Genomic DNA, 16606 nt, shown 5'->3' with positions numbered 1-16606 from the left:
TTTTTTTGAGTACCCTCTCTGCAGAAGTCTCTTTTGTAATTGTTTAGCCTCATTATAGAAATGATTAATGTCTGTACAATTCCTTCTTATTCTGAGATATTGTGAATATGGAATGCTGTTAATAGTGTTCTCAGGGTGTGCACTATCGGCTCTGAGAATAGAATTCGTGGCCGTAGGTTTACGATGTAACGTGGTGGATAAGGTACCTTTATTATCTTTCATAATTTTTAAATCCAGGAATTCTAGTTCTGAATAGCTGCATGAGTAAGTGAATTTTAAATTCCATTCATTGATATTAAGCCATGCAACAAATTCCTGAAGTTCTTGTTTAGTACCCTCCCATACAAAGAACACGTCATCTATGAATCTGTGCCAGGTGGTGATGAGGTGAATGAAATCATATCCCTCCTCTGAAAAAATCTTCTCTTCCCATCCCCCCAGATACAGGTTAGCATACGATGGGGCACACGTGGTCCCCATCGCTGCTCCCTGCACCTGGAGGTAATGGGCCCCCCCGAACACGAACACATTGTGAGTCAATAAGAAGTAGAGTAACTCTACAATGAGAGCATTAAGTTCTTTGAATTCATTCCCCATTTTATCTAGGAATCTTTGTACGACCTGAATTCCCTTGTTGTGTGGGATACTACTATATAATGCCTCTACGTCAAGTGATACGAGCATACTATGTTCCGGGACATGGATTTCATCCAATATAGTGAGTAGGTGTGAGCTGTCTCTCACATATGATGGTAAAGTTGTTACATGAGGCATTAAGTGGACATCTATAAATTTACTGATGTTCTCTGTCAAGGATCCATGGCCTGCCACAATGGGGCGGCCAGGTGGATCACTTAAAGATTTATGTACTTTAGGTGTGCAGTAGAAGGTGGGCGTGCTCGGATGTTCCACTGTAAGAAAATTAAATATTTTTTCCTCAATGAGTCCATCCATCTTAGCTTTACAGAGGATATCATCCAGTTCACGTTTAAAGTGAACCAAAAGTTCACCATTCACTTTTTTATAGTTATCTCTATTCCGGAGCATGTAACACAGTCCGCCAGCACTGCTAAGGAAGTGACATTATTCTTCCCTCTACACTCCTGCGGAGCCAGAGTGGTTATTTCCAAGCTGAAGCACAGTCATAAGTCATGCCTGTAGGTAGGTGAGTTTCTGGTTCATAACTTACAGCTCACTGATACTCCTATCCCAATATAATTAATCACAAAGTGCTGCTGTGCTGAAGATTACAACACTGTGCTCACTGCTCAGCATCAGTTTCCTAAACCTGTCCTCAAGACCAACTGCAAAAATAGAACGGTGATTCTTCCATACTTGGGAAACAAACCTTAGTCATTTGTGATTTGTAGAGAGTAATTACTCCAATCATGCACCCCTGTATTCCACTTGCTATAAGAGACTGGATAAGCTTCACAGTAAAATTGGCTTCCTCCATATTATAGAAGCTATTGTTCCCTTCCACCTAAACATAGGGCATGAGAGAGAAAGAAAAAAAAGAATTAAATTATGAAATTCACTTAAAATGTCAAATCACGCATAGTTTTACGTGCATCAATTCATGTTTCTTTATGTAGTGAACATAGGGCCTGATGCACATAATTGCGGTAACACTGCCATACACACACAGTGCATGGCAATATTACTGTTCCTTCTGGCAGAAGGTACTGCAAGTTACACTGTAGTGAGAAAGGCGACCAAGGTGATCCTGTACATTGCTCACACACAGAAAACATTCCTTCTGGTGCATATACCTGTTCTGTTCCATTGGCATTATAAAAACACAACGGGGGCAGCCATTCTAACAGTGGTCTTCGGTCTTCTTGTAATACTCCATTTAACAAATGTCCTTCATAAAACAGTTCATTAGCTACAGCACTAATAACAGGATGGCAGCGATACTGAGTCCGTAACATAACTGACCGGTGACCCTGCAAATGATAAAAATAATGCAAGAATTAGGATATACATACAAGACCAATAATACATATTTTAGAAGGCTTTAACAGATGGTTACTAGAGACTGGAACCTTCTTGTGGCTCCTCACTGACTAAGGCTGGCATTAGTAACCTGCTGCTGTCAATCTGGGAACATCTTCCTGTTTTAGATAAAGTGTAGGAACACAGGGAGACTAGTGTGCAAGATTTCTGAAAGTGTCAGGTAAAAGCTGCACTGTTTTTGCTGCTGTGCTATTGTCACAGATTTACAGTGGTGTGAAAAACTTTTTGCCCCCTTCCTGATTTCTTATTTTTTTTGCATGTTTGTCACACTTAAATGTTTCTGCTCATCAAAAACCGTTAACTATTAGTCAAAGATAACATAATTGAACACAAAATGCAGTTTTAAATGATGGTTTTTATTATTTAGTGAGAAAAAAAACTCCAAATCTACATGGCCCAGTGTGAAAAAGTGATTGCCCCCCTTATTTAAAAATAACTTAACTGTGGTTTATCACACCTGAGTTCAATTTCTGTAGTCACCCCCAGGCCTGATTACTGCCACACCTGTTTCAATCAAGAAATCACTTAAAGGGAAGGTTCAAGCAAAATACAAAAATTAGTTTCACTTACCGGGGGCTTCTACCAGCCCCATGCAGCCATCCTGTGCCCTCGTAGTCACTCACTGCTGCTCCAGTCCCCCGCTGGCAGCTTCCTGACCTCGGAGGTCGGCGGTACGCATTGCGTACATTTTTACGCATTCCCGATAGTGCAGGAACATTAACGTATACATTTTTACGCGTTACTGGTTCAATGCGTAAATTTTTACGCATTGAACCAGTAATGCGTAAAAATGTATGTGTTAATGTTCCTGCACTAGCAGGAATGCGTAAAAATGTACGCAATGCGTCCCGCCGACCTCCGAGGTCAGGAAGCTGCCAGCGGGGGACTGGAGCAGCAGTGAGTGACTACGAGGGCACAGGATGGCTGCATGGGGCTGGTAGAAGCCCCCGGTAAGTGAAACTCATTTTTTTATTTTGCTTGGACATTCCCTTTAAATAGGAGCTATCTGACACAGAGAAGTAGACCAAAAGCACGACATCATGCCAAGATCCAAAGAAATTCAGGAACAAATGAGAACAAAAGTACTGTAATTGAGATCTATCAGTCTGGTAAAGGTTATAAAGCCATTTCTAAAGCTTTGGGACTCCAGCGAACCACAGTGAGAGCCATTATCCACAAATGGCAAAAACATGGAACAGTGATGAACCTTCCCAAGAGTGGCCGGCCGACCAAAATTACCCCAAGAGCGCAGAGAAAACTCATCCGAGAGGCCACAAAAGACCCCAGGACAACATCTAAAGAACTGCAGGCCTCACTTGCTTCAATAAAGGTCAGTGTTCACGACTCCACCATAAGAAAGAGACTGGGCAAAAATGGCCTGCATGGCAGATATCCAAGGCGCAAACCACTTTTAAGCAAAAAGAACATTAAGGCTCATCTCAATTTTGCTAAAAAACATCTCAATGATTGCCAAGACTTTTGGGAAAATACCTTGTGGACCGACGAGGCAAAAGTTGAACTTTTTGGAGGGTGCGAGTCCCGTTACATCTGGCGTAGAAGTAACACAGCATTTCAGCAAAAGAACATCATACCAACAGTAAAATATGGTGGTGGTAGTGTGATGGTCTGGGGTTGTTTTGCTGCTTCAGGACCTGGAAGGCTTGCTGTAATAGATGGAACCATGAATTCTACTGTCTACCAAAAAATCCTGAAGGAGAATGTCCGGCCATCTGTTTGTCAACTCAAGCTGAAGCGATCTGGGTGCGGCAGCAGGACAATGACCCAAAACACACCAGCAAATCCACCTCTGAATGGCTGAAGAAAGACAAAATGAAGACTTTGGAGTGGCATAGTCAAAGTCCTGACCTGAATCCTATTGAGATGTTGTGGCATGACCTTAAAAAGGCGGTTCATGCTAGAAAACCCTCAAATAAAGCTGAATTACAACAATTCTGCAAAGATGAGTGGGCCAAAATTCCTCCAGAGCGCTGTAAAAGACTCGTTGCAAGTTATCGCAAACACTTGATTGCAGTTATTGCTGCTAAGGGTGGCCCAACCAGTTATTAGGTTCAGGGGGCAATTTCTTTTTCACACAGGGCCATGTAGGTTTTGAGTTTTTTTTTCTCACTAAATAATAAAAACCATCATTTAAAACAGCATTTTGTGTTCAATTATGCTATCTTTGACTAATAGTTAACGGTTTTTGATGAGAAGAAACATTTAAGTGTGACAAACATGCAAAAGAATAAGAAATCAGGAAGGGGGCAAATAGTTTTTCACACCACTGTATATCCCTTTTATCCGGATGGGTCTCCTAATTCTTTTCTTGACTTATGAAGATATTCTATGAGGCCATGTGAGGTTGGGAATATTAAGACAGAAGCAGAACAAAATAGTCTTTTATTAAATAACTTCCAGTTCTAATAAAAAAATTACCTGTCAATATATTGTTAAAGAGAGCTTTAAAGCCCTAGTTCAGCTTACAATTTCTATGACAATTAATTGGCATTATAAACAATGCAGAGTGTAGGTCTGTGAGTTTATACAACAGACATATTGAAAGCTCTTGGCTGTTTCCTGTAACTTCTCTAGGATTTGAGAAGACAGTTCAGTTCTAATGGACAGAATCCTCCCCATCATCCCTACCTAAGATAGTCAAGGAGTTGCTGGGAGGTGGCAGCAGGCAGTCTCTCCCTGTGAGCACAAATCAACAGTCCTAGCATGGCAATGGGCATAACCATTCATTTTTTATCAATTATCACGGCGACCAGAAATAATCAATCGGCCGTGGAATTGTATCATTAATGTGTACCTTTTGATTTCTGCTAAAAATCTAAATGAGAGCAAGAGGACATGATGATAGAATTGTTTGCCATAATAATTCATTAATGGATGGTATATAGCTAGTAAAGATGATCAATAAGGTGCTAATAATTCTGGCGTGTATGCAAATGTTGTACAAATTGTATGCATCTTGGAACCAGGCCAATCAAAATTTACAGGAGGAGCATTTGACTGGTCTTAATTACAAGTTGGATAACATTTGCATGCAAGCTGCCATTTGGGATTGTAGTGAATGTAGAGAGGTCTGCTCCTGGTAGATCTGCTTGCTTGAGACAGACCTCCAACATTAACGAATGCAACCCACTTCTGGTTTGTGGCATCAAGCTGGACTGCTGCCATAATCGGCAATTGATTCCAATAGGAGTCTGTGTTTGAAGCTGACCTACTAAATTGATTCAATTACCTACTAAATGGATTCAATTACCGCTGCATACAGGAAGAGTATGCATGTTCAAGGGAGCATTGTATCTTCAACCTAGATCTACCTCCAACTGCTGGAGCTGCACGTATGCCATGGATATCTGCACTGACCTCTACCAATGATTCCTCTTGAATAAATTAGCACTGGAGCCATTGTGGTCATATGCACAAACCTGCAAGGAGAAGCTCATGCTTTGGGTGTGGCACCGTAGTTTGGCAGCCTCCGCTCTTAACTTTTGGACATTATTTCCCCTATCCCTTCAGAACCTGTATGAGCCAAAACCAATTCCAGGTACACAACCGTTTGTACTTGGCGAAATAAATGATTCCGTTTCTGAACGTCAATACTGTAGCAAAAACACTTATTCATTCAGATATCCTCCTTAATGAAATATTTAAAGGTAACCTAAACTGAGAAGGATTTGGATTTTTCCTATTAAAATAATACCAGTTGCCTGGCTCTCCTGTTGATCTTGTGTCTCTAATACGTTTAGCCACAGTCCCTCTGAACAAGCATACAGGTCAGGTTCTCTGACTGATGTCAGACTGGATTAGCTGCATGCTTGTTTCAGGTGTGTGATTCAATTACTACTGCAGCCAAAGAGATCAGCAGGACTGCCAGGCAACTGGTACTGTTTAAAAGGAAGCATCCATATCCCTCTCAGCTTAGGTTCCCTTTAAGCGAGCTGCAAAATGTTACCTATAGAGATATTTACCTATGGAGAGGCAAGGCTTTGGTTCCTATAGAGTCTTTCTTCCTGCTGCCCCTCTCCCCCACAGAGCAGAAAAGGCTGCTCAACAGAAAGCTTACTAGCTCATCTGTTAACTGATTAGAGAAAACAATTTAATCTGAGATCAGGAGTATTATTTCAAGAGGTATAGTATTTACACAAGTCAATTTATGAAAGAAATTCAGTCTAGGGTCACTGAATTATTTATATTTTTCTACTCTCTATGTAGCAAACTACATTGAATCAACCTCTGTGAGATGTTAAAAATGCACACCTTCTATTTACCGTGAAAATGGATAATGATAATACCACCACAAATAAAATAAAAAAGTAAAGTAAGGAACATTTCTAGAGTCTTGTGATCTCATTCATACCATTAAGCAGAGACGATTGAACAGAGTCTGCTCTAGTCCATATTCATGTGCTGGCTCGGAGCCCTGGATTGTGGGAGACAGCTGCTTTGGGTCTCCAACAAGAATCAGCTTCTCGCACTGAAACCTAGAAATTTCATAGAACATTCTCAGAGCAGGATAACACCATGCATTACTTCTCTTAGTCATAAATGGCATTGTCATATGGTCATTTGCCTGAAACAAAAAGCTGTTCTGTTTTAGATCCCACTAGCATAACTTTATTTTGGTAAAGGAAATTGCAGATTTAAGTGCAGCTTTAGCCAGAGAAAAAGACAGGAATTACTTACGGTAATGTCTTTTCCAGAAGTCGAAAGGACAGCAACCCTGAGACTTGTCTCCTTCCACACACACTGGACAGGAAGCTAGTTAAAAGATTTGCATAATAGATTAGACAGGGATTAGTCAGGTATATAACATCATGTGCCCTTACCCCATCAGTAATAAAAAAGACTCCACACAGAATGATGCTTCAAAATCTTTTAATAACAAACATTCGGGTGGGTAAATAGGGTGCTGTCCTTTCGACTTCTGGAAAAGACATTACCGTAAGTAATTCCTGTCTTTCCCAGAGCGTCTCAGGACAGCAACCCTGAGATGATATACAAGACTTTATTAGGGAGGGACCACCGCTTGCAACACTTTTCTGCCAAAAGACAAATCAGAACAAGATAATACATCAAGTTTATAATGTTTAACAAACGTATTGTGGTTAGACCATGTGGCTGCCTTGCAGATTTGCTCAATTGTAGCTCCAGCCCTCTCTGCCCAGGAAGTAGCAACTGCTCTGGTTGAGTGTGCTTTAACAGAAGAAAGAAGCGATTTTCCTTGATGAAAGTATGCTAAAGCAATGGCTTGCTTGATCCATCTTGCTATGGTTGCTCTAGAGGCTTGCTTGCCTCTAAATTTCCCAGCAAAGAGCACCAATAAAGCATTGGACTTCCTCCAGGATTTAGAACGTTCCAGGTATTCCAACACACATCTTCTAACATCCAGGCAGTGTAATTTCTCCTCTTTCTGGTTTGATGGATTATTACAGAAGGATGGTAAGTAAATCTCCTGGGACCTGTGGAATTTAGAAACTACTTTCGGCAGGAAGGATACATCTAGACGAAGAGTAATTCTATCTTCGCTGATTATACAATAAGGCTCATTGATTGACAGTGCTTGCAATTCCACTATTCTTCTGGCTGATGTTATTGCCAACAGAAAGGCTGTTTTAATCGTTAGGTGTTTATCTAAACTGTCTCCAATTGGTTCAAAGGGAGCCTCGCATAACCCCTGTAACACTGTATTAAGGTCCCATGAAGGTACTTTAGACCTCGCTATCGGTCAAAGTCTTTTCAGAGCTTTAAAGAAACGCATTACATATTGTTCTTCTGCCAATCTCCTTTCCAAGAAGACACTTAATGCCGAGACCTGACCCTTCAGGGTGCTAACGCTCAACCCCTTCTGAAAACCCTCTTGCAAGAACTCCAGCACTGATGTGGAATCTGATGTCTCCACTGAATTCTGCAAACACCAGCTATTGTATACTTTCCATACCTTATAATAGATCTGTCTGGTAACCTTCTTCCTGCACTGTATGAGTGTCTCTGATAGCTTATTAGAGAAACCCTTGCTTTTCAGTATTGCCCACTCAGGCTCCATGCAGAAAGCTGTAGAAGGTCTAGATTGGGATGACGAGCTGGGCCCTGGGTCAGCAGATCTTGATTGTTCGGAAGAAGGAGATAACTGGAGGCAGATCTCTGAAGTGGTGCAAACCACGGTCTTTTGGGCCAGTAAGGTACTATCAGGATGGCCTGAGCTTTGTCTTGACAAAGTTTGTTCAATACCCTTGAAATTAGATGAAACGGAGGGAAAACATACATCTTGTGGTGACTCCAACTGATTGAGAACGCGTCTATCTTCCAAGGTTTGTCCTGAGGATTCAGAGAACAAAACAGGGGACAATTTGCATTCGCCTTTGTTGCAAAAAGATCTACTTGTTGAGCTCCAAATTGCTCCGAGATCTGTCGAAACGCTTGATTGTTCAGACTCCATTCGTCCTGTAACAGATGTCGTCTGCTCAGATAGTCCGCTAGACAGTTCAAGGTTCCTTTTAGATGCACCGCTTTTAGAGAACTAAGTTTGTTTTCGGCCCAGTGAAGGATCTTCGAGGCCTGGCCCCACAAAGCCTTGCTCTTGGTCCCTCCCTGGCGGTTCAAATAAGCAACTACTGTCTTGTTGTCTGTTCGTATTGTTACATGGGAATGAAGAATCTGTGATTCGAAACCACGTAGAGCATGTCCTACTGCCTGCAACTCCCTGTTTGATGAACTTCTGCTCACTAGCGGAGACCACTGACCCTGTGCCAAGAGAGTACCCAAGTGGGCTCCCCATCCCCAAGAGCTGGCATCCGTTGTTATTATGACTTCTGTCGGAAGTTCCCATAGATTTCCTCTGGATAACTGTGTTGGTTCCAACCACCATAGCAGAGAGTGTTTTACGTTCCAAGGAATGGAGAATCTCCGGTCTAGGGAAGCTAGCCGTTTGTCCCATTTGGAAAGGATCCAGGTCTGTAGGGTCCTGGAGTGAAGCTGACCCCACTGTACTGCTGGAAAGGATGAGGTCAGTAACCACAGTAATGCCATGGCTTTTCTTAGTGATATAGTCTTGAATTTCTGAAAAGAGAGAACAGATTTCAGTAACACAGCAGATTTTCTTTCTGGTAGAAAAAGTCTTTTACTGGAGGAAGAAATGTCAAACCCTAAAAATTCCATACATTGTTGAGGAATTACGGAAGATTTCCCCCAGTTAATCAACCACCCCAGGGATTGAAGGAAGTCCAGAGTAAACTCAAGCTGAAGATTTACAGAGTCTACCGAAGGGCCCCAAATAAGTAAATCGTCTAGGTAGGCGATGATCTGAATAGAATTCAATCTTAAAGCCGCCAGAACCTCTGCCATAACTTTTGTAAATAACCACGGGGCAGATGACAACCCAAAAGGGAGAGCGTTAAATTGAAATTGTCTTACCTCTCCCTGGAGATACACTGCAAACCTGAGGTACTGTTGCGACTCCAGATGTATGGGAAGGTGAAGGTATGCATCCTTTAAATCTAATGAAGTCAGCAGACAACCTTCTTGAAGCAGATTCAGAACTGAGCGAATGTTGTCCATTCGAAATTTCCTGTATCTGACTGCTTTGTTTAACTTTCTTAAGTTCAGTATAAATCTGTAACTTCCCTGCGGTTTCTTTATTAAAAAGACCGGGGAATAAAACCCCAGACCTTCTTGGCATCTTGGGACTTGACGGATGACTTTTTTCTCCAGCAGAATATTCACTTCGCTTTCTAGAGCCTGTGCCTGACTTTGAGCTCTTGGAGACGGGGTGATGAAGAACTGATTTGGTGGGTGAGACACAAATTCTATTTTGTATCCCTGAAGGATTATGTCTAATAGCCACTTGTTTCGAAACTTTGATTGCCATTCCTCGAAGAAGTGGGCTAACCTTCCGCCCACTGGGAGACTGGCGTCAATGTTTTGGAGGCTGTGTTGTAGAGGTGTATGAAGGATTACCTCTTGGTCTCTGGTTCTTATTCGGTATCCACCTCTTTTTCTGTCCTCTGTTTTCTGACTCTGTCTTCCCTGGAGGACGAAAGGACCGATTGACTCGAAAATTCCTTCTTTTCAGCGGAAAATTCTTTTTCTTATCTGCCGTTCTTTCTAGTGTTTCCTCCAGCTTGGACCCAAACAACATATTGCCTTCACAGGGTAACCCACATAGCTTTGATTTGGAAGAAGTGTCCCCTTGCCAGGTCTTCACCCAGACCCCTCTGCTGGCCGAGTTTACCAAGGCCGTTGTCCTCGCCGTCAGCCTGACTGAATCATCTGCTGCATCAGAAAGATAATTAGAAGCATGCATAATCTTAGGAAATAAATTCAATATGTCTTCTCTGGGGACCCCTGAAGCAATCTGTGCCTGTACATCTGCTAGCCACAGTTTCAGAGACCTAGCTACTGCCGTGGAAGCTATGGATGGTTTAAAGTTCAATAAGGCAGCTTCCCAAGCTCTTCTCAGGATATTATCGATCTTTTTATCAATCGGATCTCTCAAGCAACCAAAGTCCTCAAATTGGAGATCCGTCTTTCTAGAAACTTTAGACAAGGAGGGGTCCAGTTTTGGAGCAACCCCCCAGCACTTCTGATCTTCTGAACTATAGGGATATCTTTTGGACAGAGATTTAGGCCAAAACGCTCTTTTTTCTGGGACCTCCCACTCTCGCTGAATTATATCTTTGAGAGTGCCATGAACAGGAATAAAGGAAACCTGAGGATCTGCTAAAGTCTCATACATTTGATCTAGTGGTGTTAAGGATTTCTTCTCTGTAGTAATCCCCATTGCTTTATGCATGTGTTCTAACAACTCCTTCATAAATTCTGTGGAAAAAGCAAATTTTTGCTGTTTAACACCCTGTTCCCCAGTCTGTTCTGATTCAGAAGATATTTCCTCAAACGAAGAGATTTCTAGTTCTCCTTCTGATTTATCTGATTCCTCAGAACCTTCCTATAACCTTCTCTTTTTAGCCTTTCCTTCCCTGTGGGGAGGTGTCGGTACAGAAACAGGTTTAGGTAACTCCACCGGAGCACTAGTAGATGCTGAAGCAATCAGCTCAGTATCACCTTCAGGAGTAATATTAACAGGATCCTTACATCTCATCAACTCCATAGCAGAGGATATTTCTGACTTTATCCATCCCTTTAAGTCTTTAAACATAGATGGAGACTCTTCCCTCACCACTTTCTCAGTACATGATGGCAAAGTAATTTATTTGAGGATGATGACAACTTCTCATGACATACTGCACACTTTTTTCCCGACTTCTGAGTAGTTTTAGTTCCAGAAGATACAGCTGATCTACTAGATCTAGTGGATGTGTCAGTTTTCACAGGGTTAGCAGGCTTGTCTGGTCTATCCGTCCTGTCAGACTTAGAATCTGATCTGGTTTCCATTGTAATAACTTCAGGCTGAAACAAAACACAGACAAAACCAGCCATCAGCCTGATAACCCTTCCACAGTAACAAATATGCCTCATACATTGTTCTATGTGGTCATACCAGAGAAGGAACAGAGCGACACTCCACAGAGCCCTGGGAGGAAGATCCGGTGGCAGCCTCCATAGTCAGTCACAGATTCTGACAATGAAATCAACTTAAATAGTTTTACCAGCCGAGAAAAAAAAAAACCTCCGCCCACAGCATTACCTAATGCACATACCTCTAATTGCCCCCAATCAACGGTCTCTGCAGCCATTCCCTGGTCAGCCTCTGCCAATACCCTGCTGCACATCGCTGCTGGAGCGCACGCCGGGCCAGGACCTTCCTGCTTCCGGCTTCCTGTCACGTGAGGCGCCAGTCACGTGACCCGCGGGCGGGACTTCCGCATACGCGCACTTCCGCATTCAGTCCGACGAGAGGGAGGCTATTGCGTGCAGCATGTCCCCGCGCTGAAGCAACTAGCCAGCGCCTACCAAGGGGAACACACGAGCCGCGGCTCCTGCAGAAAGCATGGGTGGCCAGACCTCCCTCCACCTAGCATCCTGCGTGGACAGGAAAAACAACTGATGGGGTAAGGGCACATGATGTTATATACTTGACTAATCCCTGACTAATCTATTATGCAAATCTTTTAACTAGCTTCCTGTCCAGTATGTGTGGAAGGAGACAAGTCTCAGGGTTGCTGTCCTGAGACGCTCTGGGAAAAATGGGTCATAAAGCTTTCGGGGCTGGTTCACATTTGGAACACAATTCGTGAACTGCAACCACAATTTTGAATTGCCAGCTATCAGCAAAGCGCTGAAAATCGTTTGCGTGTGTACCAGCCCTCAAACATGGCCAGGCTGAAAACAAATAGCCTGTTAGTGATTGTTTTCATTAGATTCTATAGTTATTTTATGATAAATGATGTACAAATGCCCTGGGTTGGTGTCTGAAAGAGCAAGTTGGCAGGAAGCTGAATAGCCTTATCTTGCATAATTGTATGAACATAGCTTATTTGTAAAGAAAGCAGAGCTTGCTTTCTCCCTTCCACATACTGTAGATGGACAAACTCACAGCAGGCTGGGAAAGGAAGTTATATCAAACAAAAGAATTCTGATGGAGCAGAGGTGCAGTTGTATATGATGGTTTAGAAAAATTGGCCACAGGTTACATGGCCATAATTCTGAGGTAAAAACAAAGATATTTTGGCTTTATAAGTAGGAAACTATGCCGTATTTACTCAGTCTAGGTGAAGGGCATCAGATTTAAAGATAATTTTGGAAATGGTCTATATATTACATGAGAAATATTACAGGCTGCCTGGTTATGTTATGGCAAATTAGTACCACTAGGATTTTACAGGGGGTTGAAAGAAACCAAAAAGCTCCAGACTAAAAAACTTGGAACCCATGGGTCCAGTATGCTAAAAACACAGGTTTATGCTACTTGATATCATTTCTTTAACCTTAGCATGCTTGGTTGGTCCTGATAAGGTTTTAACTTTTTCTCGTTTTACTTTCTTTCATGCAGCATAGAAGTTATTTATACTGGAGTTTTTATAGTTTCACCTCTTCCATTGTCATGAATCTCATTTTTGACTATAGGGGCCATATGCAATTCTCTTTTTCACCTGAGTTTTCACCTAGGAGATAATTTTTCATCTTTGATTTTAAATAACTTTCCAGTAGTTTTCAACTAAAGAAGTACCAAAAAGTTGGTGAAAAAGTACTATCAAAATTATTTTAATCATTTACTTGCCTTCTGGGGGCTTAAAGGGCATTTTATTGACAAGTTTAAAAATATCACCTAGGAGAAAACTCAGGTGAAAAAGTGAATTGCATAAGGCCCTAGGTGTACTGAACCTCTGTCATATTTATTGTTGCTAATTTTCTATGCAGTTTTGCACTTAATGCTTTAAATATGAAAATATTTTGCTATCCTAATAACAACTTTTTAAACGAAAATACTATGCTAAATATAATTTTGCCTTCTTAAAACATAAGGTATTTGCACACATCCAGCTTCACTCCCATAATGCATCACTTTATGTCAGTGACTGAATATGCAAAATGTCTTTGTCTCTGTACATTGCCCTTCACTTCCTTTAGCAGTTTGGTTAACCTTGGGAAACATCCGGCAATTATTGGTTTTACACATAACAGACACGAGAGTTTTCAAAAAAATGTATATCAAGCATTTCTAAAAATAAACATTTCACATGGGGGTACCCATGGCACTGCCTTTACAAGAGGAATGAGTTTTTGCAATGAGAAATAAAAGTATTACCTGGCAATTGGAAGTAAGGATGCCGGCTCTGTCATCTGACTGCATTCATCAAGAACTACAACTGGGAATTTCAGGTTGCTCATACAGGGAAATGGACAGGCTGCACATGTCACACCAACAACGCGAACCTTGCAAGAAGTAGGAGAAATACCAATGAAATATATCTTTCTTGTGAACTACCGCACATATCGTGAAATACATTGAAGATTTGGGATATACAAGATTTGTTTTTCACCATGGCAACAGTTCTCACACTGAAATACCCAGACTTTGTTTAGATAATGAGAACAGATGACATTTCGGTGAGGAAATCAAACCTAATGATAAAAGTCACTGCAACCTCACTATAGATACCACCCAGCCTAATGTCCACTCATGAGGACAGATAGTCAGTAGGGCAAGGTACCGCCACCCATTTATCCATTAAGCCAACCAGTTGACATGGCCTTCCTATGTGCTCCAACTAATACATACCATGCAACTGAAGATCTCAACAGAAGATGCGATGACACATCATGCACCCCACATTTTAAGGCATTTCTGCAGGAGGTCTTCATTCTTGTTCAGTATACATTGATAGGGCATTGCTTTGCTTACTAGCACTTATAAATAAATAACATCTTGAAGACAAATCATTTTTTATAGCTTTGTCTGTGATGATTTTCCATCTTTCTATTCCTGTCCTCCTCTTTGCTTAGGACATTAAAGACTTTGCTTTTTTGAAACAAATGTTAGGGACTTCCATTCAAGCTGCTTCTCATTGCTGACTACAAGAGGTGAAATCTAAGTGCTATAAGTTTTGAAGTGAGTGATGTTACCAATTTGAGACTAATTGTGACAGTTTTACTGAGAATTAGCAATATTTGTAAATATGAAGTAAAACCTCATACACAAGCTAGATTTAACTCAGATGAGGTAGCTCTTGCATATGTACAGCGGCCCCCGATGCCCTCCAATGCCTTAGCCAGTGATCAGCCCGGCGGAGAGAATTGTTCTCCACACTCACCCCACCAGCTATGATACTCTCCTCGCATGCTGCACCTCTTCCCTGCATAGCAACAGAATATGTCACTAGCCTGTACGATCTCTGCCCTGCAATGTCATCCAAGAGATCAAGTCCCAATTCCTGCCATACATCATGCCTTGTACGTTTAGTGAAGGAAGAAAATCCTCTGTCTCTTCCTCTACGGTTTCCATAGCCCTGTAAGAGAAAGTGTAATAAGGGCCCTGCCTTAACATAGATATTACGGTAGCTAAGACTACTCCTGGGCCTTTCTTGTAGTTGAAGAGATGAGTGAACTGTGACACCACACTGAAAAAAAAATAAAAATAAAAAAAATAACAGCAAACAGAGAAGCTTCCCCATATTGGAGCATTGGATTTGGTAAAGTCTTAAGCCAATGTGTTTTAAAAGACACAAATAAGCTTTAGGTTAGCAGGAATGGTGACATTGCCACCTAGCTTATCATCCTTCCCAAGCCAGCTAGGCTGACTTCAGCCTGTAGTGTTGGTGGAATAGTGGTGAGCATAGCTGCCCTTCAAGCAGTTGACCTGGGTTCAATTCCTGGCCAATATATGTGAGTTGGCTTTTGACATCCTACAAATCCCTAAGCAAGCTCATTTTTCTCTTGGATACATCACAATGGTACATGCTAGGCTGGCTTCAGAATGTAGCATTGTAGTGTGTTATGTTCGTGGTATAATTGTTAGGATAGCAGCCTACCAAGCGGTAGGCATGGGTTCCGTTCCTGGCCAATGTATGTGAGTTGGCTTTTGACATCCTAGAAATCCCTAAGCAAGCTCATTTTTCTCTTGGATATATGATAATGGTACATGCTAGGCTGGCTTCAGCATGTAGGGTTGGTGGTGGAATAGCGGTGAGGAGAGCTGCCTACCGAGCACTAGACCTGGGTTCGATACCCGGCCAATGTATGTGAGCTGGCTTTTGAAATCCTACAATTCCCTGGAAGACAAGACCCTCCTCCGGAGGAGGAGGAGGGAAAAGCTGTTGTGGGGTGCTATATAAGGAATAACAATCAGCCAGGAGCAAGCTAACAAGCCTACAAGAGCCTAACTAAGCTTTCCCTAGCAGAGTCTGTCAACAGCTGTCCCTTAACTAATTACTGTAGGCAGACGACTGAGTAAAACGCCTGGAGAATCTTGCCTTTTATAAGGGGGGTGGGGCTCCAGGAGTAAGTGTAGTCTGATTGGGGACAATGTGCCTGCTGACTGTGATGTAGAGGGTGAAAGTTGACTCTAATGGAGCATTATGGGGGCGAACCGAACTTCCGGAAAAGTTCGCCTTCGCTGGCGAACGCGAACCACCCAAAGTTTTCCTGGAACCGTTCGCGGGCGAACCTTTCGGGACATCTCTAGTCAGGATATGTCAGGATTTATACTTTCAAGGTTCAATGACTAATACAAATACATACCTGTCCAAGTAGTGTCTTATTTGTTCCCAGTTTATGCTGCTCAATACTTTTTCGGACGTACGATTTTTCTCCAGGAGTCAGGTCTTCCTTGAGGAGAGCAAGGAGCTCCTTTAGTTGTTCACTTTCATTCTCTGACCCTGTGTGCAAACTTAACACAACACAATATAAGTGAGAAAAATGCAAAACACTACATAAAAGTATTGTATTTATAGTTGTAGCGCTCAAATTAACTTTTATACTAGGCTGCAAGATATAAAAGGGGTTAAGCTCTCCACCCCTACGTTAAGAAACTGTATATAAAAAACAATACCTGCGCCAAAAACAGTGAAATACTGTATTGTTTTATTAAGACCACTCAATTAAAATATATATCAACATTCACCTAATAAATACCATTAAAGGAAGAATGACACCTAAAAGTTGACCAGAATCACAACGGCAG

The 16606-nt window shown here is 41.8% G+C and overlaps 1 protein-coding gene across 5 annotated transcripts in view; it reads right to left on the bottom strand.

Annotated features, from left to right (window-relative positions):
• The window catches only part of ZGRF1 (zinc finger GRF-type containing 1), a 116456-nt gene that overhangs the window by 13302 nt on the left and 86548 nt on the right, over positions 1-16606 (bottom strand). For all 5 annotated transcript variants that reach the window (XM_068281231.1, XM_068281241.1, XM_068281251.1 and 2 more), the window contains 5 exons: positions 16165-16312; positions 13733-13860; positions 6389-6512; positions 1773-1949; positions 1349-1483 (listed from right to left, as the gene is read on the bottom strand). In XM_068281231.1, coding sequence (XP_068137332.1) covers positions 1349-1483; positions 1773-1949; positions 6389-6512; positions 13733-13860; positions 16165-16312 — 712 coding nt within the window. The remainder of the gene's footprint in view (positions 1-1348; positions 1484-1772; positions 1950-6388; positions 6513-13732; positions 13861-16164; positions 16313-16606) is intronic.

The sequence above is a fragment of the Hyperolius riggenbachi genome, chromosome 1 (genome assembly GCF_040937935.1).
Source record: "Hyperolius riggenbachi isolate aHypRig1 chromosome 1, aHypRig1.pri, whole genome shotgun sequence".
In the NCBI taxonomy this organism is placed as follows: domain Eukaryota; kingdom Metazoa; phylum Chordata; class Amphibia; order Anura; family Hyperoliidae; genus Hyperolius; species Hyperolius riggenbachi.
The sequence above is the reverse complement of the archived record's forward strand: the minus strand, read 5'-3'. Positions and strand labels throughout refer to the sequence as shown.